Source organism: Macaca nemestrina, chromosome 7, assembly GCF_043159975.1.
Source record: "Macaca nemestrina isolate mMacNem1 chromosome 7, mMacNem.hap1, whole genome shotgun sequence".
Lineage (NCBI taxonomy): Eukaryota > Metazoa > Chordata > Mammalia > Primates > Cercopithecidae > Macaca > Macaca nemestrina.
The window spans coordinates 161,302,081-161,325,228 of NC_092131.1; the positions used below are offsets into that span (position 1 = coordinate 161,302,081).

General features: G+C 49.3%; 1 protein-coding gene across 3 annotated transcripts in view; it reads left to right on the forward strand.

Annotated features, from left to right (window-relative positions):
* The window catches only part of LOC105492122 (DnaJ heat shock protein family (Hsp40) member C17), a 45,068-nt gene that overhangs the window by 16,648 nt on the left and 5,272 nt on the right, over nt 1-23,148 (forward strand). Inside the window, exons 2-11 of one of the 3 annotated variants that reach the window (XM_011759064.3) lie at nt 2,904-3,017; nt 15,042-15,111; nt 15,440-15,498; nt 15,733-15,820; nt 19,673-19,758; nt 20,004-20,100; nt 20,691-20,734; nt 21,176-21,253; nt 21,842-21,922; nt 22,441-22,551. In XM_011759064.3, coding sequence (XP_011757366.1) covers nt 2,904-3,017; nt 15,042-15,111; nt 15,440-15,498; nt 15,733-15,820; nt 19,673-19,758; nt 20,004-20,100; nt 20,691-20,734; nt 21,176-21,253; nt 21,842-21,922; nt 22,441-22,551 — 828 coding nt within the window. The remainder of the gene's footprint in view (nt 1-2,903; nt 3,018-15,041; nt 15,112-15,439; nt 15,499-15,732; nt 15,821-19,672; nt 19,759-20,003; nt 20,101-20,690; nt 20,735-21,175; nt 21,254-21,841; nt 21,923-22,440; nt 22,552-23,148) is intronic. The other 2 variants (XM_011759082.2, XM_011759071.3) reach the window with 2 other exon arrangements.

Below are 23,148 nucleotides of genomic sequence, written 5' to 3' on the forward strand. Positions count from 1 at the left end.
ACCGCAACCTCCGCCTCCTGGGTTCAAGCCATTCTCATACCTCAGCCTCCCGAGTAGCTGGGACTACAGGCGTGTGATGTGCCGCCACGCCCGGCTGATTTTTGGGTTTTCAGTAGAGACAGGGTTCACCATGTCGACCAGGCTGATCTGAAACTCCTGACCTCAAGTGATCCACCCGCCTCAGCCTCCCAAAGTGTTTGTATCACAGGCGTGAGCCACTGTGCCTGGCCCACACCTGAATTTTTTACTACTCTTTCAGAACTTTTTCCATGACCCACACTTCAGGAGCAGTTAGATCTACAGGAGATGGGTCTGTGGGCCCCAGAGAGTCTCGCAACCCCATCTGTGACACAGAGAGATTTTACCTGCCTGGGACTTGGGTAAACCCAGCAGGTAGTAAGCGGCTCTGAACAGCTTAAGGAATTGTGTTAAGATTTGTGTTAAAACTGCTATAACACAGTTTCCATTTCAGTTAAGTTAGTGGCATTCAAAATGTTTTCCATTTGCATAACATTTTCCCTATTTTTGCTGTTCCTGAGTATTGTTATTCAGTTATTTTCACTAAATTAACTAATTTCTTTCTTTTTTTTTAATTTTTGAGATGGAGTCTCACTCTGTCGCCCAGGCTGGAGTCCAGTGGTGCAATCTCGGCTCACTGCAAGCTCCGCCTCCCAGGTTCACGCCATTCTCCTGCCTCAGCCTCCTGAAATCAACTAATTTCTTTTTACTATACAAATTTGTTTATAAAGGAAACAATGCATTAAGGGAAGACAGAAAGGAATGAGATGTAGGAAGTACCAGGGTGGCCCAGACGGAAGGAGTTCTACCCCCCGGGAAAGGGCAGAGACTGGGCAGAGAAAGTGGCTCTGGGGCTAGAGACCCAGGCCTCTAGGGGTTGAGAGTGACAGCAGGCAGTGGAAAGATGTTTCTGGCAGATCTGGGCAGTGAGAATCTACAACCTGAGAGAAGACGGTAGGAAAGGCTTTTGGGCTCTGAGCCTAATATAGCGGTGGTTAGGATAAGGTTAAAAGGGAGGAGGTGGGCCAGAGAGCAGGGTGGCATCTGAGGAGGAGAAAGAGGGCTGTAGACTGAGCTTCAGGTGGGCTGGTCTGGGGAAGTGGACTGAGGAGGGCAGGACAGGAGGGAGTACTGTGGGGGAGTGAAGGAATGGGGACCTGGAGATGAGAGCCAGGGGGATGGGAGGAGTGACCTCAGGATGGACTGAGGAACCAGAGCCCAAAGAGGGTACAAGGACCATCATTTGGCGAGAAGCAGGCCAGGCTCAGTGTGTTGCCCCAAGTGTTCCAGGTGGCACAGGCCCCTGTTCTGAGACTGAACCATAGGCCATGGTTATCAACCTGAGAGGGATGTCAGTGTGAGGCCCAGGTTCTCTGGTGTTATCTTGGTATCACCAGCAGGCCCGTGTTTTAGGAGCATTGAGCTGAGGGGCTGTCTGTGGTTGGCCAGCTCTCTGCTTGTGCCAAGCCTTCAGAGCAGCCCACAGGTTGTACGGTGCCCAGACATTTGGGGATTTCTTTGTAGTGCTGTCCCAACAGGGGTCACAGGCTCTAAGGAATGAAAGGATCAATCTTTCAGGCAGAGGGGACTTTTGTTTTTATTTATTTCTGTTTATTTAAAGAGATGGATCTCACTGTGTTGCCCAGGCTGGCATGCCATGGCATGATGACAGCTCACTGCAGCCTCAAACTCCTGGACTCAAATAATCCTTCCCAGCCCCCCACGTAGCTGGGACTCCAGGTGCATGCCACCACGCCTGGCTCATTTTTAAATTTTTTGTAGAGGTGCGATTCGCTTTGTTGCCCGTGCTGGTCTTGAACTCCTGGCTTCAAGTGATCCTCTTGCTTTGGCCTCCCAAAATGTTAGGATTACAGGCATCAGCCACGATGCCTAGCCAGAGGGGACTTTCAGACAAGTGCCCAGAGCTCTGTGGTTTGCTTCCTGCGTGTGACATCAGGCAGTCACATACCTCTGGCGTTCCTGCCAGAGGAACCCCAGAGGGGATGGGGAGGCATCTGCCTCGCCGGGCTTGGGGAGATGTAGCTGCCCCAGCTGTTATCACTCACTGTCCCTGTGACTGGAACTGGGCCTGGCAATGGGTTTCCAGCTGATTCACCCGAGATTCTTTGTCCATTCAGTGCTTGTTGTCACATAGAGCTGCCTCCCTCTGTGTCCTCCTTATCTAAGTCTAACCTCTCAGCCTGGGCCTCGTTACTTGTACCACTTACTTACCTGGCTCCAAGTTTTGTTATAAGAAAGGACAGCAACTTAAAAAAAATAATGATCCTTCTTTGTAGGGCACCTTTCTTTTAAGTTAATGATAGCTATTTTCTATTTATTGGATCCCTTAGCACTTTGCTTTTTGGGTGAGTCAGGAGTTCCTTCCCCCGTCAAGAGGTGGAACTGGAGGCAGGCGGATGTCAGAGGCCCTGCTGTGTGCCTGCAGCAAAGCTCAGTGGAGGTGGCTAGAGGCCCAGCTCCCAGCCCCCCTCTCCTGCTCTGGGTTCAGGTTGCTGAAAGTGGTAGAACCGGATGGAGCTTCCGGGGAAGGGCTGGGTGACTGCCAATTTATTATTCATTGTCTGATGTGGGCAGTGCGGGCATAACACTTAGTTCCCACTGTGGTTATCCTGGCAGTCTGCTTTAGTAATTCCTTCCCTTTCCCAGACTTGGTTTTTTAAGAGGAGGTGTTAGCAGGGACGAGGAGAAATTGCGAAATAGTGGTCAGATCTCCTAGGATCTGGATGGCACCTACTTCCTTCTGCTCCTCAGTGGGTCTGAAGTAATTGACATAGTTGAGGTTTCCGATTGTATTTTGGTTGAGAACAAATGAATGTTTGCCGATTCATGCAACAGATATGTATTGTGTGCCTGCTGTGTTCCAGGTGCTGTTCACTGTTCTGGACCCTGGGGAGAAGCAGAACTCCCTGCCTCCTAAGTACATCCACTTTGTAAGGGGAACCCCCATACCTTCCTCTACCCTTACGCTCCCATTTAAGGTACAGTTATAACCGGCTTCTCTGTTTCTCCAGACCGTACCAGAAAAGAAGCAGCAGATGAGCAGCACTTCTAGGGAAGGGCTGGCATCTGGCCATCTAGTAGAGGCCAACTAAGGAAGTAATAGGAAAACTATTAAAAGAGTAGATTTTGAAAGCCTCACCACCTAGGGAAGCAAATGAAAAGCCTGACGCTGCTCTCCATAGAGCGTGTCATACTATTCAGTAGTTTATGTTCTGGATGATGATCCTGAGACATCAAAGACAGATTAAACTCAACCAGTCTAGGATGGAAAAAGGGTGGTAGACAGTGAGGTTTTTAGAAGGACATCAGGAGAAAGACCACGTTTCTGCAAATTGGAGTTTGAAGTCCTCGGGGAGCTTACCTTTATCTGAGATCTTCGTCCTTCTGGGGCTGGGCCTTGGAAAGAGCTTGTCCTCTGAAAAGCCATGATCTGGACGGGGAACTTTGGGTTGGAAACATTTGAACCGTCACCTGGATGCTTTGTGAAATGTCAGAAATGCAAGTGTCTCTAAGTGCTAGAGAGACCAGGTGATTTAGGGGAAACTTATGGGTAAAGAAGGAAAGCTGCAAATGAAGGCTCTAGGAGCCTTCCGCACCTTGCTGGGGCCGCTTCAGCTCTGCCTAAGTGATCCCAGCACCTGCAGACACAGTTTCTTTCTTTCTTTTTTTAGAGATGGGGTCTTGCTATGTTGCCCAGGGTGGTCTCAAACTCCTGAGCTCAAGTGATCCTCCCGCGTCAGCCTCCCAAAATGCTGGGATTACAGGCATGAGCCACTGGACCTGGGCCAGACTCAGTTTCTGGAGGAGCTTGCAACCTGGGATTCCTGGGTTTCAGCAGTCCTGTCTATCCTGTATCATGAGGAGTAAGATTTTAGAGGATGGCCCCTCTATTTCTTGTTCTTCTGAAAGTTCCTCTCCTTCCCAACTTTAGGATAGTTATAAGAAATATTGTTGCACATTTTTACCCTGAATCTAGCCTTTTGAACTGTTCATAAGGTAGGATTATTTAATAATAAACAATACTGAGAACGGAAGCTTTTTCAAAGACCTGCTTTAGGAGAGTTGTGTTTACATGGTGAGAAATTCTTCAGGCAGCAGTCAACTCCAGGAGGGCTGGGCAAAGCTGGGGATCTAGTTTGTAGCACAAAGCACCAAATTCTAGGCCAACCGGTTCAAAGTCAAAACTGGTCTTCCAGGCTAAAACCAAGGGATGGGCCCTGCCCAGGGCAGGTTTAGCAGTTAAATATAGTAATAACTAGTTAATCAAGACAGACATACCTGACCAACATTCTTAGGTCAGCTGGGTTTTGATTCAAGGCCACGCTGGAAAATCTCAGGCTACCTACCCATCCCTTTTGCCCCTTGAATGAGAGTATTTCAGAGACCCTGAGAGTTAACCCAGGATTGAATTTTAGATCTACCCCCCAGCAGACTCAAATCCAGCCGTGTCCACCTAGGGAATTCAAATGGAGTTGACGTGTATCCACTGTGGACCCCGGTCCATTCCTGAATTCCTGTCCATTTGGCATCCTGCTGGCCTGGTGTCACATTTACCCTCTTCCGGAAGTAGAGGAGAGAAAGGTTTGGGAACTTGTAGGAAGCACGTAGTTTTTGTCAGGTTCTTACACAGATCATTTTCTTTCCAGCAGCCCTGCCCGTAGGGTTTATTCTTCTCACTTTGATGTTGAAGCCCCTAAGGCTGTGTGAGCTTCAGTAATTTGCCCAAGGTCATGCTATTAGTATGTAGAAGATTCCGAATTTGAAAATACATCTGTCAGACCCCGGAACTTGCCCTCTTTTAGTGAACCATGCTGCCTCCTAGCTTAGAATTGTAGAAAGAAGCTAAACAATTTTGTTTTTGGTTCTTACCAGTTTTTTTCTTGTATCACTTGGAAAGTAATACAAGCTTATAGAAAGTAAGTATCAGCTGTAACCCTTACTTTCAGCTGTTTATAAGGTAGGATTATTTAATAATAAATAATACTGAGACCAGAAGCTTTTTCAGGGATATCCCTTTTCTTTCAGAGGTATTGTTGTTGTTGTTATGGACTTTCGCTCTTCCCTCCCAGGCTGGAGTGCAATGGTGCAATCTCAGCTCACTGCAACCTCTGCCTGCTGGGTTCAAGTGCCTCAGCCTTCCGAGTAGCTGGGATTACAGGCTCCCGCCACCATGCCCAGCTAATTTTTGTATTTTTAGTAGCGACGGGGTTTCACCATGTTGGCCAAGCTGGTCTCGAACCCCTGACCTCAGGTGATGTGCCCGCCTCGGCCTCCCAAAGTGCTGGGATTACAGGTGTGAGCCAACACACCCAGCCCAGAGATATTTTTATATTTGTGTATTTCTGTCTGGTGGGGATGAAAGTCCTAGCCTCCCTGTTTGGGCTTATCCGACACCAGTCTGGCAGAGGTTTGGGGTGGCAAGAGTGGAAGTCTGTGCTCTCTACCTGGCCTTTGATGGCGTGGGTGGGGTGGTGGCTACTGTTTTTTCTGTGGTAATTGACTGGAGTAGAATATAGAATAGTTCTTGCCTAAAGTAATGTTTCTATGGCTTTTCATTGAATGGATTTTTGGTATCATAATTAACCCTTATGTCATAGTTTCCTCATTTGTAAAATGAGGAGGATACTAATTTCTTTTATTTATTTTTTTTGAGACGGAGTCTCGCTCTGTCGCCCAGGCTGGAGTGCAGTGGCCGGATCTCAGCTCACTGCAAACTCCGCCTCCCGGGTTTATGCCATTCTCCTGCCTCAGCCTCCCGAGTAGCTGGGACTACAGGTGCCCGCCACATCGCCTGGCTAATTTTTTGTATTTTTAGTAGAGTCGGAGTTTCACCGTGTTAGCCAGGATGGTCTCGATCTCCTGACCTCATGATCCGCCTGTCTCGGCCTCCCAAAGTGCCGGGATTACAGACTTGAGCCACCACGCCCGGCCAGAGGATACTAATTTCTACCTCATAGGGGCTTTAAGAGTTAAGTAAGTTAATATACGTAAAGCACTTCAAATAGAGCTTGCCATATGGCAAGCAGTGTGTAAGTGCTAGCTGCTATTTTTGTTGTTTTGGAATTTAAATGATTCCTGACTTTTCTCTGTTATGACTAATGGTATAAATGAACAGCAGCGTTTACAGATATTATATGAATTTCTAAGTATTTATTTAGAATAAACTCTTACAGGGGCCTTGCTATCAAAGGGTCGGCTTTTCAGAGCTTCCTGATATACACCGTCAGATTACATTCCAGAACCCTCATGTCAGTGTACACATTCACCACAGTGCCACTAACATACCATTTTTATTTTATTTTATTTATTTATTTTCGAGACGGAGTTTTGCTCTTGTTGCCCAGGCTGGAGTGCAGTGGTGTGATCTCGGCTCACTGCAACTTCTGCCTCCTGGGTTCAATCGATTCTCCTGCCTCAGCCTCCTGAGTAACTGGGAGTGCAGGCGTGCACCACCATGCCCAGCTAATTTTGTATTTTTAGTAGAGACTGGGTTTCTCCATGTTGGTCAGGCTGGTCTCGAACTCCTGACCTCAGGTGATCCACCCACCTCAACCTCCCAAAGTGCTGGGATTACAGGCGTGTGCCACTGCGCCCGGCCTTAACTTGCCATTTAGCTGTTGACTGACAGATGAAAAATGGGTTTTCATGTTTGAGGCTGAACATTTTTCATGTTATTAACCATTCATATTCATTTGTGACTTCTCTCTTCATGTTCCTTCTCTATTTTCTTGTTTTGTTTGTTTTTTTCTGAGGACTCTGTATGCATTCTTTATGTAGTCAAGACTGTGTTGTTCGTCATATTTCATGCAGATTCTTCCCTCAGTTTTTATGTACCTTGTCTTTTAATTTTATCTATGATTTTATTATTATTTTTTGAGACGGAGTCTTGCTCTGTTGCCCAGGCTGGAGTGCAATGGCGCAATCTCGGCTCACTGCAACCTCTGCTTCCCTGGTTCAAGCCATTCTCCTGCCTCATCCTCCCAAGTAGCTGGGACTACAGGCATGTGCCACCATGCCCAGCTAATTTTTGTATTTTTAGTAGAGATGGGGTTTCACCATGTTGGCCAGGTGGGTCTCGGAACTCCTGACCTCAGGTTATCCGCCTGCCTTGGCCTCCCAGAATGCTGGGATTACAGGTGTGAGCCACTGCACCCAGCCTGTCTATGATTTTTGACTTTGAGAAATTTGAAAAGTTTTCACTATCAGATCCACTCGTATTGTGTGTGTGCGTGCGCACATTCACGTGTGTGATTTCTTCGCTTTTATGCTCAGGAATTTCTTCTGGGAAAGGCTGAAAGCAGTTTAATAGTCCCATTACTTTCTTTTCTTTTCATTTTTTAAGTTTTTTTTTTTAATTAGTATTTTGCTCTATCTGGAATTGTTTGTGTGTGTTTTTTTGTTGTTGTTGGTTTTTTATTTTTTGAGACCTGGTGTCTGTCGCTCTGCTGCCCAGGCTGGAGTGCAGTGGTATAACCATAGCTCACTGCAGCCTTGAACTCCTGGGCTCAAGTGATCCTTTACCTCGGCCTCCCGAGTAGCTGGGATGACAGGTGTACACCACCACGTCCAGCTCATTTTAAAAAAAAATTTGTACAGACGGCATCTCATATGTTGCCCAGGTTGGTCTTGAACTCCTGGGCTCAAGCGATCCCCCCGTCTCAGCTTTCCAAAGTGCTGGGATTATAGGTGTGAACCACTGTACCTGGCCTGGAAATTATTTTGGTATGTGGTTTAAGATGAAGATATAACTTTTTTTTCACTTCGTGTAATATATTATAATAGTATCTTTTGCCACATACTTAAATACTTACTACAATTTGTTTTTTGGCTTTGCCTATGTTCCATTTATCTTGCTTGCTGCTTTTGTGCTTTATGATATATTCTCTCTTTTTTGGTGGGGGACAGAGTCTTGCTGTGTCTACCAGGCTGGAGCACAGTGACTTGAACATGTCTCGCTGCAGCCTCGATTCCCCCCTGGACTCAAGGGATCCTCCCACTTCACTCTCTCACGTAGTTGGCACTACAGGTGTGCACCACCACATCACAAAAAATTAATTTTAAAATTTTTTGTAGAGATGAGGTCTTCCTATGTTGCCCAGGCTGGTCTCAAACTCCTAGACTCAAGTGATCCTCCCACCTCAGCCTCCTGAAGTGCTAGGATTACAGGTGTAAGCCACCATACCTGGCCTATGATACATTCTCATAGCAGACAGAAAACATTGAGGTACAAGTTATTTGGGCTTGGAGACCCCCCACATTAAACCTCCTTACTCATCCATCCTGGTTTATTACGGTTGAACTCGGGAAGCTCTCCTCGTCTGGCCTGCTCAGAATGAGCATCCTGGAGCGTTCCCTTCCAATTGTTCTATTGCGTTTTTGAATCACATGTAAACCTCAGTGTATTTTCAGTATCATACTCAAGTTAACTTTATCCTTTTTTTTTTTTTTTTTTTTTTTTGAGATGGAGTCTTGCTGTGTCGCCCAGGCTGGAGTGCAGTGGCGCAATCTTGGCTCACTGCAGGCTCCGCCTCCTGGGTTCACGCCATTCTCCTGCCTCAGCCTCCCCTGTAGCGGGGACTACAGGCGCCCGCCACTGCACCCGGCTAATTTTTTGTATTTTTAGTAGAGACGGGGTTTCACCATGTTAGCCAGGATGGTCTCAATCTCCTGACCTTGTGATCCGCCCACCTCGGCCTCCCAAAGTGCTGGGATTACAGGCGTGAGCCACCGCGCCCGGCCAACTTTTATCATTTTTAAATCCCTGTTTTCTCCTCTTCCTGGGCCCGGTTTGCGTTTCTTTGCCTGTATGTATCCTACCCCTATTCCCCAGCATTTCTTTATCCCAGGTCTGTACATTGAAATCTGTTTGTACACATTGTTCTTTTCCTACAGTTTTCCTCTATTAATTTTTTTTTTTTTTTTTAAAGACAGGTTCTTGTTCTGTCTCCCAGGCTGGAGTGCAGTGGTAAGATCATGGCTCATTGCAGCTTCAAACTCCTGGGTTCAAGTGATCCTCCCACTTCAGCTTCTTGAATTGCATGCCACTAAACCCAGCTCATTTTTAAATTTTTTGTGGAGATAGGGTCTTACTATGTTCCCCAGGTTGGCCTTGAACTCCCAGGCTCAAGCAGTCCTCCCGCCTTGGCCTCCCAAAGTGCTGGGACTACAGGCACGCGCCACTGCACCCGGCCCTATGACATTTTTTGGTTGAAGTTTTTTAATTAACCAAAATGTCCTTTGACAAAAAATCTATTTTTTATTTCCATGTTTTATGGCAAACATGTCTTTTTTCATGTTCTTTTCTGTTCTCAGTACCTTTTCCTCATTAAAGCAGAACTTTCTGTTTCTCCTGTGAGTTGGTCTGGAGAAGTCTAAACTCTTATACCCTCTGTTTTGAAGGCTCTTTCAGGCTCTCTGCCTGGAGAACTACTCACCTTTCCAGACCCGGCTCAGATACTGCCTCCTCCGGGAAGCCTTCAGAGTTAAATTAGTTGCTACCTTCTCTGTGTTCCCATTCTTATGGACCACTCTTAGGCATCTCACACATTGTAATTGGAACCGATTGCTTTCCCTGGCGTCCTCTTTGCTAAACAGTATCCTTCGTCAGTGTCAGAGAACATGCCTGATTGTTCTCCGTATTCCCCATCTCCCAGTCAGAACCTGCATATCCTAGATCTCCATCAGCGAACACACAAGGTGGGGTCAGTGCAGTGCTGCACCGAGGGGCTCTCGGAGAGCTCTTTAGGGACCTTACTTCTCTCCCTGCTAATACCTAGCCAGTATATGAGACTGGCAGTGTTTTCCTAAAGGACCTGGAAATACAGAATGTTCAGCTCTGTATACTTTCAAAAGGTGGTTTGGAAGCTGAGGCACATGCCAGGCCATTGAGGGAATGGCGGTCTAGGATACCTCAAATTGATTGGGGCAGTCGTGTTTTGTTGTAAACCTTGGGAGTGTGGGAGGCTGGAAGGGCCAGGGGTAGGATGGGGTTCACCCAGGTGGGGAGTGAGAGAACCTTGTTACAGTTGTAACTAGTTGCATCAAATAAAATCTGATGAGACTCTTAAAGACACTTAACTTTTTTTTTTTTTCTTCCAATCAGCTTCTTCAAGTTGCTTATTAAAGGAACACATTCTGGAAAGAGAATTGACAAGGAAGCAAATTAATATGTAGATTAATTTATCATTATTACATAATTATTTTTCAGTTTGAATAATTTTATTTTCCTATTACAGTGAAAAACCAAACTTCCAATACTCAAAATAAATTATGAAACACAAAACAATATTTATCATTCCCTTAGAATAAAATTCAGAAAGCCTTCTCTCAAAAAAAGGAAAGAAAACGAAGGAGATGCCACTGCTGGACACCGCTTCTGTCTTGCTTTCTTACTGCTCCTTCTTCTTCTTCTTCTTCTTTTTTTTGAGATAGAATTTTACTTTTGTCGCCCAGGCTGGAGTGCAGTGGCGCAATCTCGGCTTACTGTAGCCTCTGCCTCCCAGATTCCTGCCTCAGCCTCCCTAGTAGCTGGGACTACAGGTGTGTGCCACCACACCCAGCTAATTTTTGTATTTTTGATAGAGACAGGGTTTTACCACGTTGGCCAGGCTGATCTCGAATTCCTGACCTCAAGTGATCGGCCCTCCTCGGCCTCCCAAAGTGCTGGGATAACAGGCATGAGCCACCACACCCAGCCTGCTCCTTCTTCTTCACACTCACTCCTACTCCCTCTCTCAGATTTACAAAAAGGAACATACAAACCATTTTATTTATTTATTTTTTTTGAGACAGAGCCTTACTCTGTCACCCAGGCTGGAGTGCAGTGACACAATCTCAGCTCACTATAGCCTCTGCCTCCTGGATTCAAGTGATTCTTCTGCCTCAGCTTCCCAAGTAGCTGGGATTACAAGCATGCGCCACCACTCCCAGCTAATTTTTATATTTTTAGTAGATACAGGGTTTCACCATGTTGGCCAGGCTGGTCTCAAACTCCAGACCTTAAGTGATCCACCCACCTCGGCCTCCCAAAGCAATGGGATTACAGGCATGAGCCACGCGCGCCCAGCCTACCCCACTTTGAAAGAGCCCCATGATACAAAATAAAACATCTTCCACAAAACCCGCCTACATCCCTGGGGCAAGACTACTACTCCTAGTCCTGAGGAAGTTCATCTTGAAGGTAGAGTTGCAGGTGATGCCACAGATACTGGGACATGGACCACCTCCCCCTCCCTTCCTCTCACCCATCCCAGAGAGAGGGTGGAGATAGGATCAGAGAGGAGGGGCCCAGAGGCTAGGAACAAACACCCAACAGACTCCTATCAGTGTGTGTAGGTGCTTATATGTGTGGGAACCAACCTTGATGTCAGAGGGCTGGGGACATTGAGAAAGAACATCTTTATAATATTTTTGGTATTGTTTTACTTGTTGGAAAAAAGCAAACAAAGGGCCCTGAAATATAAAAAATGTTCAGTAAAGGAAAGAGGCTGGGGGCACAATAAAGCAGGCAAAGAGAGCAAAAGAGAAAAGACGAATGATAAGCGACCTAAAAAGTAAAGATGACACTGTCTTAAGCTAGCACCTCCTTTCCCTTAATACTGTTCTTTTTTGTAGTGAAAACAGAGCTAGGGAGGGAGGGTTAGGGTGGGAAGTGAGCAGGCAGGGCAGGTGTGCTTCAGTGGGCGATTGGGAAGGCGGGCGGCACGTCTACACCCTCTCTGCCCAGCGCCTGTCCTGGGTGGTTCCTGCTGCCTCCAGCGCAGTCCAGTCGGGAGAACCAAACAGCTTGGGTTGCCCTGGCAGGTGCCCTGGCTGTGGCCCAGCAGGTGGCAGCACACCCCTGGAGGTCCTGGGCCTGTGGCTGCCTCGTGGACTTAGGAGTTGCCCAGCAGGTGTTCACCTGGTGGATGCTGGCTGCTTACCTCTGAAAGGCCTTAGGTAGCACACTTGGGCATAGAAGCGTTCCTTGCGTCCACCTTGGAAGCTTAGAAATCCAATCTGCTTAGCTCTTCCTCCAGGAGGTTTGAGCAGCAGGTAACACACCGAGCAGAAGGGAGAAAGCAAAGGCCTTGGAGGCGGAGGACGGATTCTGGGGTTGTGTACCCTTTCTTCACTTACAACAGCTATTAGGTAACACACGAAAGAGAATCTTGGTAGCTGTGTTTATTTTTACTTATGTAAGAAATATTGGGGTTTCTTTCTATTTATTTAAGAGAGAGGGTCTTGCTCTGTCACCCAGGCTGGAGGGCAGTGGCATCATCATAGCTCACTGCAGCCTCAAAATCCTTGGCTGAGGTGATCCTCCAGCCTCAGCTTCCTTAGTAGCTGGTATTAGAGGCACGCACCACTATGCCCAGCTAATTTTTTATTTTAATTTGATTTAATTTTTTTTTTTTTTTTTTTGAGACAAGGTCTCACTCTGTCACCTAGGCTGAAGTGCAATGGTGTGAACATGCTCACTACAGCTTCATCCTCCCGGGCTCCAGTGAGCCTCCCACCTCAGCCTCCTGAGTAGGGGGACAAAGGCACATGTTACCACACCTGGCTCATGTTTAAAAAATTTTTGTAGTGATGAGGTCTTGCCATGTTGCCCAGGCTGGGCTGGAACTCCTAGGCTCAAGCGATCCTCTCGCCTCAGCCCCCTGAGTAGCTGGGACTACATGCATGCACCAGCACATCTGACAAAAAACAGAGTCTCGCTCGCCCAGGCTGGAGTGCAATGGCATGATCTCAGCTCACTGCAGCCTCTGCCTCCCAGGTTCAAGCAATTCTCCTGCCTCAGCCTCCTGAGTAGCTGGGACTACAGGCACATGCTACCATGCCTGGCTAATTTTTTGTATTTTTAGTAGAGGCTGGGTTTCACCGTGTTAGCCAGAATGGTCTTGATCTCCTGACCTCGTGATCCTCCCTCCTTGGCCCCTCAGAGAGCTGGGATTACATGCATGAGCCACCGCGCCTGGCTAATTTTTTATTTTTAGCAGCAATGAGGTCTTACTATATTGCTCAGGCTGGTCTTACAATCCTGAGCTTAAGCAATCCTCCCACCTCAGCTTCCCAAAGTGCTGGGATTACAGGTGTGAGCCACTGCACCCAGGCCATTTGTTTGTTTTAAACTCAAAAGTTTTTTGTTGTTGTTGTTTGTTTTTTGAGACACAGTCTTGCTCTGTTGACCAGGCTGGAGTGCAGTGGTGCGATCTCGGCTCACTGCAACCTCCGCCTCCCGGGTTCACACCATTCTCCTGCCTAAGCTTCCTGTGTAGCTGGGACTATAGGCGCCCGCCACCATGCCCGGCTAATTTTGTATTTTTAGTAGAGACAGGGTTTCACCGTGTTAGCCAGGATGGTCTCGATCTCCTGACCTCATGATCCACCCATCTTGGCCTCCCAAAGTGCTGGGATTACAGGCTTGAGCCACTGCACCCAGCCTAAACTCAAAAGTTTATAATAAGATCTATGTCAGAACATGGATACCTCTGTCTATTATAATCTTTTATTTAAAAAAAAATTTTAATAAGCGTAGCAAATTCCTGAACAAACTTTTTTAAATTTACTTTTTGTTATTTTTTTGAGACAGGGTCTTCCTCTGTCACTCAGGCTGGAGTGCAATGGCATGATCTCAGCTCACTGCAACGTCTGCCTCTGGGGCTTAAGCGAGTCTTCTGCCTCAGTCTCCCGAGCAGCTGGGTCTACAGATGCACGCCACCATGGCCAGCTTATTTTTGTGTTTTTAATAGAGACAGGGTTTTGCCATGTTGGCCAGGCTGGTCTTGAACTCCTGACCTCAAATGATCCGCCCACCTCAGCCTTCCAAAGTGCCAGGATTACAGGCATGAGCCACCATGTCTGGCCAATCGTAATCTTTTTTTTTTTTTTTTTTGAGACAGAGTCTCGCTGTGTCGCCCAGGCTGGAGTGCAGTGGCACAATCTTGGTTCACTGCAGCCTCTGCCTCCCGCATGAATCAAGCTATTCTCATGCCTCAGCCTCCCAAGTAGCTGGAATTACAGGCAAATATGCCATCACACCCAGCTAATTTTTGTATTTTTAGTAGAGACCAGGTTTCGCCATGTTGGCCAGGCTGGTCTCCAACTCCTGACCTCAAGTGACCCACCCGCCTCGGCCTCCCAAAGTGTTATGATTACAGGCATAAGCCGCCATGCCTGGCCTCAATCATAATCTTTTATTTTATTTGAGACAGAATCTTGCTCTGTCGCCAGGCCGGAGTGTAGTGGCGTGATTTCGGCTCACTGCAACCTCTGCCTCCTGGGTTCAAGCAATTCTCCTGCCTCAGCCTCCTGAGTAGCTGGGATTACAGGTGCCTGCTAGTACACCCAGCGAATTTCTGTATTTTTAGTAGAGACGGGGTTTCACTATGTTAGTTAGGCTGGTCTCGAACTCCTGACCTCAGGTGATCTGTCCACCTCAGCCTCCCAAAGTGCTGGGATTATGGGCGTGAGCCACTGCGCCCGGCCAATCATCATCTTTTAAATAAGTCTCCCTGTTGATGGAGATCTTGGCTGGCTGATATCAACAGTGTTATAGAAAGCATCCTTGTATATTTATTTTGCCGTACTTCTACAAGTCCAGATTCCTAGGACTGGGTTAAAGGGAAAGAACATTTTAAATTTTGATGGGTGAATTTTCCTCCAGATAGGTTGCCCCAGTTTATAGGCCCACCAAGAATGTGTAGAGTACCTGTCTGCGAGTGGCTGTAGAGAAAGCAGGGTACTGTGCTCCTGCCTGTTCCAGCAGCCCGTGGACATCTGCAGTGGTGAGACTGAGCACTTGGCAGGAAGTGGGCCCAGCTCCTAGGCTGGGCGACAGTGGCTCGCTCCTTCCATGGCCTTGGCCTGCTTCATTGCAAGCCTCCCTGGTGGCTAGGAGGTGGGCGTCAGCAGCTTCTCTTTTAGGTGTGTGTGGGATTCCCCTTACCCATTGAGCAAGGTTTTCCTGTTTGTCCCTGGGATGAGAGTGAATGACAGTGTCTTGTGTCTGACTCTTCCAGGTAAAGAAGGCATATAGGCAGAAGGCCCTCTCCTGCCACCCAGACAAAAATCCAGATAATCCAAGAGCAGGTGAGACTCTTCTGAGGGCATGGGGAGAAAGAGCCGCTCACCCAGGCCTGTGTTTCCTGATGTACGCTCTGCACGTGAGTGCTGTGGGGTGTACTTACACACAGCCTGGCTCCGGGCCGTGGGTCCCAGGGCTTCCCTTCATGTTAGGGGTGTCTGGTCAGTTGCTGAGGTGCTCACCCCTCCTAATTGGTCTGTCATCTGCTGATGTCGGCTTTTCTGCCATCCTGCGGCTTTTTTTAAGTGTTTTCTGTTTGTTTGTTTTTTTGAGGGAGCACACCATCACAAAGTCTTTATTTTTCTTCTCTCTCTTTTTGATCCTTATGTTTAGCTGAACTCTTCCACCAGCTTTCTCAGGCCTTGGAGGTGCTGACTGATGCTGCAGCAAGGGTAAGCATAGCCTCCTTCATCGGAATCGTCCCCCTTGATTAGAGACTACTGCTGCCCCTCAACCTCAGTCCTCTGCCCTTTGCCATGTGGCACAGTCCTTGCTGTCTCAGCCCAGGAGACCCAGTCACCAGGCTGCCACTCTGATGGCCCTTGGGCTAGGGGCCAGGCAGATTGCTGGGGCTCTGTCTTTACTCTCCGGCTGACCCTCTGCCCTGTGCCCCTTTCTCCTGCCAGGCTGCATATGACAAGGTCAGGAAAGCCAAGAAGCAGGCAGCAGAGAGGACCCAGAAACTAGATGAAAAAAGGAAGAAAGTGAAGCTTGGTAGGTGCCATCATAGTGCTCGGTGGCCTGTGGTTTCCTGCGGCCATTTTCATTCATCTCCCTCACCTGAAGCTTCACTTCCAGCAACTCATCTCAAAGCCTTTTGGCTCAGGCTCTGGGCAAAATGCTGCTCTTAGAGGTTGGTTCCTAAAGACACTCTTAGGAATAATAATGAGGTTTAATATGAGCTAAGCATGTGACAAATGCCTTATTGTCCCTTTAATTGTCATAACTGTACAAGGAAGTGTGGGTACTAAACCTTTTTTAAAAACATGGTTTTAGGCCGGGCGCGGTGGCTCAAGCCTGTAATCCCAGCACTTTGGGAGGCCGAGGCGGGCGGATCACAAGGTCAGGAGATCGAGACCACAGTGAAACCCCGTCTCTACTAAAAATACAAAAAATTAGCCGGGCGCGGGTGGCGGGCGCCTGTAGTCCCAGCTACTCAGGAGGCTGAGGCAGGAGAATGGCGTGAACCCAGGAGGCGGAGCTTGCAGTGAGCCGAGATCGCGCCACTGCACTCCAGCCTGGGCAACAGCGTGAGACTCCATCTCAAAAAAAAAAAAAAAACATGGTTTTTTGGGGCCGGGCGCAGTGGCTCACGCCTGTAATCCCAGCACTTTGGGAGGCCGAGGCGGGTGGATCACAAGGTCAGGAGATGGAGACCAATCTGGCTATCACGGTGAAACCCCGGCTCTACTAAAAAAATACAAAAAAAATTAGCTGGGCGCCGTGGCGGGCGCCTGTAGTCCCAGCTACTCGGGAGGCTGAGGCAGGAGAATGGCGTGAACCCGGGAGGCGGAGCTTGCAGTGAGCCGAGATCGCGCCACTGCCCTCCAGCCTGGGCGACAGAGCGAGACTCCGTCTCAAAAAAAAAAAAAAAAAAAAAAAAACAAACACGGTTTTTTGAGACAGGGTCTTACCCTGTCACCTAGGCTGGAGAGCAGTGGCACGATCTCAGCTCACTGCAACCCCCACCCCCTGGGTTCAAGTGATTCTGGTTCCTCAGCCTCCCGAGTAGTAGGACTACAGACGTGTACCACCATGCCCAGCTAATTTTGTTCAATTTTTGTGGAGATGGAGTTTCACAATGTTGGCCAGGCTGGTCTTAAACTCTTGGCCTCAAGCTATCCACCTCAGCCTCCCAAAGTGCTGGGATTACAACTGTGCACTGCCGCACCTGGCCTCTGAAGCCATTTTTTATAGGCAAAGGAGCTAAGGCACCAAAAGTTTAAGAGCTTGCTGGAGCTGGGATTTAAACTTATCCAGGGTGAGTAAAATTGGTGCTTGTGGCCGGGTGCGGTGGCTCACACCTGTAATCGCAGCACTTTGGGAGGCTGAGGTGGATCACGAGAGGTGGATCACGAGGTCAGGAGTTCAAGACCAGCCTGGCCAAGATGGTAAAACTCCTTCTCTACTAAAAAAACAAAATTTAGCCGGGTGTGGTGGCGGGCGCCTGTAATCCCAGCTACTCGAGAAGCTGAGGCAGAGAATTGCTTTGTACCCGGGAGGCAGAGGTTGCAGTGAGCCGAGATCACACTGCTGCACTGTAGCCTGAGCAACAGAGCAAGACTCCATCTCAAAAAACAAACAAACAAACAAAAAACTGGTGCTTGTATTCACCATTTCTGGCTGAATCTTTTTTTTTTTATTTTTTAATAGAGAAACGGGGTTTTGTACTGTCACCCAGGCTAGGGTGGCACCATCATGGCTCACTGCAGCCTCAAACTCCTGGGCTCAAGCCGTTCTTCTGCCTCAGCCTCCTGAGTACCTGGGACTACAGGTGCAAGCCACTGTGCCTGGCTGGGTCTTTTAATTTGTTCTAAACCCAATTCCTACCCAGAGTTTTCACTTTGAGAAGCTCCCTCAGAAGGATTCAAAGAGGTCCAGGCTTTCTCTTCTCTAATAGCTTTATTGAGGTATTCTTTGTATATCATAACATCAACCCATTTCAAGTGTACACTTCAATGATTTTTCGTAAATTTACCAAATGATGCAACTCTGACTATAAATCAGATTTGGAACATTTTCATCAACCCAATAAGATTGGTACAAGCATTTTTTTTTTTTTTTCTCACTTAAAAAAACATCACTGGTTATAGCAGCATGGTCCAAGCACTTTTTTTTTTTTAAATTTTTGAGACAGAGTCTCCCTCTGTGGCCCAGGCTGGAGTGCAGTGGCACAATCTCGGCTCACTGCAAGCTCCGCCTCCCAGGTTCACACCATTCTCCTGCCTCAGTCTCCTGAGTAGCTGGGACTACAGACGCCCGCCACCATGCCTGGCTAATTTTTTGTATTTTTAGTAGAGATGGGGTTTCACCATGTTAACCAGGATGGTCTCGATCTGCTGACCTCGTGATCCGCCCGCCTTGGCCTCCCAAAGTGCTGGGATTACAGGCGTGAACCACGGCACCCAGCCTTTTTTTTTTTTTTTGAAATGGAGTTTCGCTCTTGTTGCCCAGGCTGGAGTGCAGTGGCACAATCTCGGCTCACTTCAACCTCTGCCTCCTGAGTTCAAGCGATTCTCCTACCTTAGCCTCCCGAGTAGCTGGGACTAAATTGCGTTCCACCACACCCAGCTAATTTTTGTATTTTTAGTAGAGACAGGGTTTTGCCACATTGGCTAGGCCGGTCTTGAACTCCTGACCTCAGGTGATCCACCCCCCTCGGCCTTCCAAAGTGCTATGATTACAGGTGTGAGCCACTGTGCCTGGCCCAGTCCAAGCATTCTTTTTTTTTTTTTTTTTTTGAGACGGAGTCTCGCTCTGTCGCCCAGGCTGGAGTGCAGTGGCCGGATCTCAGCTCACTGCAAGCTCCGCCTCCCGGGTTCATGCCATTCTCCGGCCTCAGCCTCCCGAGTAGCTGGGACTACAGGCGCCCGCCACCTCGCCCGGCTAGTTTTTTGTATTTCTTAATAGAGACGGGGTTTCACCGTGTTAGCCAGGATGGTTTCGATCTCCTGACCTCGTGATCCGCCCGTCTCGGCCTCCCAAAGTGCTGGGATTACAGGCTTGAGCCACCGCGCCCGGCCAAGCATTCTTTACTTAAGTTTTCTCCTTTTCCTCTCGCTCTTCAACATCTGTATATTTTAATGTGTGCATATAGCATCCCAATATCCATTTCTCTATTAAAAAAAAAAGCAAGTGCTGGGAGACTCCATCTCAAAAAAAAAAAAAGAGAGAGAGAAAAGGAGATTCTAAGTAAGTAAAGTGCACAAGCTTCCCTGGCCTAAGAGAAGGGTTTCTCACAGCAGCTGGCCTGGCACATGGTTGCAAGCAGGTTTCCCTTGGAAGGTAATGAGCTCACATAGTATGGGACCCGGGGTGATGCCCTAACGCTCTGCCCATCCCTGTAGCCAGGTCCACAGTGAGGCTTGGTAAATGTGAGCTGAGGTGGGAGCTAAAGGGGACAGTGAGAACTTGAGCTCAGTGTGTGAAAAGAATCAAAGCCAAAGCAAGGCCAGAGGTCAAGCTGTAGTGCCGAACCACAGGAATCAAACCCAACAGCTCCGCCCATTGGCACCCCTGACACATGGCCCTGGGCTGACACATGGCCCTGGGCTGCTGACATAAGCACCACCTACACCCTGTTCACTAGAGAGAACCAGCTTGGTCAGTGTGAGCTGTTTTTAACTCTTCCAGACCCCTGGCCACTCTGCTAGACCCCATACTTCTGTGCTGTGATTTTTCTCAATGGAAATTGACTCGGGGGCTTGGGCATGGAGGGAGGGGGCAGAGTTACTGTATGGTCTCATCGTGATTGAGACTTTGCGGAGGCAGCCAGAGCTGAGGTGGGCCGAGGCCACGTGGAAACTGAACAGACCAGCAGTTTGGTCATTCAACCCTTGTGCCTAGACCTGGAGGCCCGGGAGCGGCAGGCCCAGGCCCAGGAGAGTGAGGAGGAAGAGGAGAGCCGGAGCACCAGGACACTAGAGCAAGAGGTGAGCACTCAGGCACACTGGCCAGAGGGCCACCTGCAGGAGGAGGCGGGGAGGATGGACTTGGTGGTCACCATGGCTGGAGAGGGCATGCTCTTTGCACCTTCAGTGGGAGCTGGGTGCTCTGTCCCACCCACAGGTTGCTGAGCCCTAGCTTGCAGGTGGAAGCTCCCAGGGACTTTTTACAAGGTGAGCCAGCCTGGAATTGGACCTGCACAGAATTGTCACCCCCACCCCCTGCTCTGCAGATCGAACGCCTGAGAGAAGAGGGTTCTCGGCAGCTGGAGGAACAGCAGAGGCTGATCCGGGAGCAGATACGCCAGGAGCATGACCACAGGTTGAGAGGTGCAGATCCATCACCCCGCCTATCTCCCCTCCAAGGCAGCTCCAGACTGCTCAGAGTGGCCATGCTGGCTGCTCAGTGGAGCTGCTGTGGAGGCTTCTACCTGCTAGGACCCTGGGGTCACCCCATGGTACCTTACTCTGACACATGCAGATCCCCTCTTCCTCTCAGTTCTCTGGGGCCTATTTGCTTTTTACTCTGCCTGAGATCTCCTGGCCACATTTGTCTTAGTCCCAAGCAGAGCTGGCCCTGTTTTGGGGCAGATCACCACAGGGAGGGACTCTGGGACACTTTGTTTCCGTAGAACCTCATGGTCTGTCTCTGCCTCCTGCCCCTAGAAGGTGTTCCTAGCTCTCCATTCAGAGAGTGCTGACAGGTGGCCTTCAGGAGGCAGCTGGGTAGACCACCCTGGGGTGGCAGCTTTTCTGGGGATGGGCATCTACTTTCCCCACCAGGCCCTCACCAGAGCTGGGCAGGTATTGGGCACCCCTTGGTCAGGAGTGACCCTTTCCAGACCCTTCTGGCTCTGGGCTGCATCTCCTTTGGGAGACTCTGACATATTCTACTTTTCTTCTTTTCCCAATATTTCTAGGAAAGGCAGAAAATACTGAAGGCCAAGGAACCCCCAAACTAAAGGTGAGCCTGGGCAGGGTCTGTGGGCCGCCTCACACTCACCACCTCCTCTCAGCAGGAATAGACGCTTCCTGTGGCTCGAGGGTTTCTGGTGGGGCCACTGGATCTGCGTGGAGCCAGCACCATTACCACCTCCCTCCATGTTCCAGCCGCCTGGAGACCAGAGCTTGCCACGAAAGGCTGCTTTTAGCCCTGATCACAGGGCAGAGCATTCCCTAGAAGCCCTCTCAGGAGACGGTCTTCCTGGGCAGGAAGCGTCCCTGGGGTGAGCAGGCCATCCTGCCTACAAGTTCCCACCGGGAAAATGTTTCTGCTGGCACTCCCTAGATTGCAGGAGCCTTGGAGACTTGGAGGGTGGGAGGATGTCTGCTCAGACTGTCAAGCTGTCGTGGGGTGAGGTACTATTCAGCCAAGAATCGGTGTTTCATGAGTCTGTCTTTTCAGCTAAAATGGAAGTGTAAGAAGGAGGATGAGTCAAAAAGTGGCTACTCCAAAGACGTCCTCCTACGGCTTTTGCAAAAGGTCTGCCCTGTTGACGTCCAGTCTTTCCTATCGTCTCAGTCCACATCTCAGCCCACACCCTAGGCCTCTGCTCTCAATGCCTGAACTTCCCTTAACATATCTACCTGCTTTTTTTTTTTTTTCCTGTCTTGTAGACCATGGGATGACCTAAAGACTTCTCCCCAGGCTACAGCCCTCCTTTCACTTGTGTGGCCATGTGCTCCCTTCCAGCCCTCCGTCCTTTGCTACCTCAGTCTAACCCTTACCCTTAGAAGCAAAGAGCTTGGCTGAGTGGGTTGGGAGGGATGAGGTGGGTATCTGGCACAAAAACTTTCCACCACGTTCAACCAGCAAGGACGCTGTGCGTGAAATATGTCAGTCTAAGTCACCAGGGCTTTGCTCATCATTCCTTTGCTGCTCTGTGTTCCTAGAAAAAAATTTCTTTCCTATCTCTGATCTCACTTCACTAAGATAAGTAGGTGGGGCAAGAAGTTATCTCCCACCTGAAAAAGCCCCATGGACTTCAAGGTAGCCCAGGCTTGTCTCTGGCATGACCTGGGCCATCCTGAAGGCCAAGTCATGCTCATTAGGACCCCTTTGTCCCCACAGTATGGCGAGGTTCTCAACCTGGTGCTTTCCAGTAAGAAGCCAGGCACTGCTGTAGTGGAGTTTGCAACTGTCAAGGCGGCGGTGAGTGCTGCATGAGGCTTGGGGGGCCCTCGTGGCCCTGTCATTCTGGGGCAGGGACCCAATTCTGTGGGCCCTCTGAGTTAGGTGGTCCACACTCCTGGGGAATCTCCGGGCCAGCTTAGAGCCAAGGCTCCTCCCAGGAGCCCCTGACTCCTGGAAATAGAGGCACCATGTGTAAAGGGATGGATGGGGGGTGCTCTGGGGAGAAAGGAGAGCACAGACTTGACGCTGCTCCCTGCTGGTGGCTTCACACCCTCCAGCTGCACCCCTCGGGGCTCTGAGCCCCGGCACTGCCTTTTCACCCTTTGTGCTCCTCACCTCCCCACATCAGAAAGCTCCCCCCAATCCCCTCTCCCGCAGGAAAGGCCAAAGTGTTAACGCCCGTCACTTGAAGACTGCTGAGGTTGGCATCTCTGCTTAGAGGGCTAGAACGCTGGTTCTGTTCTCACTGGGGGTAGAGACAGCCTCTTTATAGCTGACTCGATGGATGGGACAGGACTAGATGCTGTGTTTGGCAGGAGCTGGCTGTCCAGAATGAAGTTGGCCTGGTGGATAACCCTCTGAAGATTTCCTGGTTGGAGGGACAGCCCCAGGGTGCCGTGGGCCGCAGCCACTCAGGACTGTCAAAGGTGAGGAGTCAGGCCTCGCCCGGCTGGACACTCAGGTCTCGGAGCTCTTCCTCCTACCTGGGCTCCTCTCAGGCTCTTTCCTCCCAAATTCAGGTCTTGGGTCCTAGAGTGAGCTTGGCAGGTCCACCAACCCAGGCCAAAGGGGCTATGATTTCACCTTGACCCCTTTTCCTCTCTGAGGGCCAAAGAGGCCCCACCCACACTGTATTCTTAGACCTTGCTTTCTCTCCGTATCTGGTCTCCTGTTGGGACTCTCCTTCTCACCAAAGGGATCTTCCTGGCCCTCAGGTTGCTTGGTTGTGGTGCGTGAAGCATTTGGAGCTTAGACGACCCAGTGCTGCAGAGAAGGGGCAGGTGACTAGGGCAGCCACTTCCTTCCCAGCACTTCAGTTTTCCGGGTATGTCCCTGGCTGCCCCAGACAGGGACCGACTGTCAAGAGGCAATGTCTCCTCTTAGAAGTAACCCTGGCAGGCTGGGTGCAGTGGCTCACGCCTGTAATCCCAGCACTTTGGGAGGCCAAGGGGGGCGGATCACCTGAGGTCAGGAGTTCAAGACCAGCCTGACCAACATAGTAAAACCCCATCTCTACAAAAACA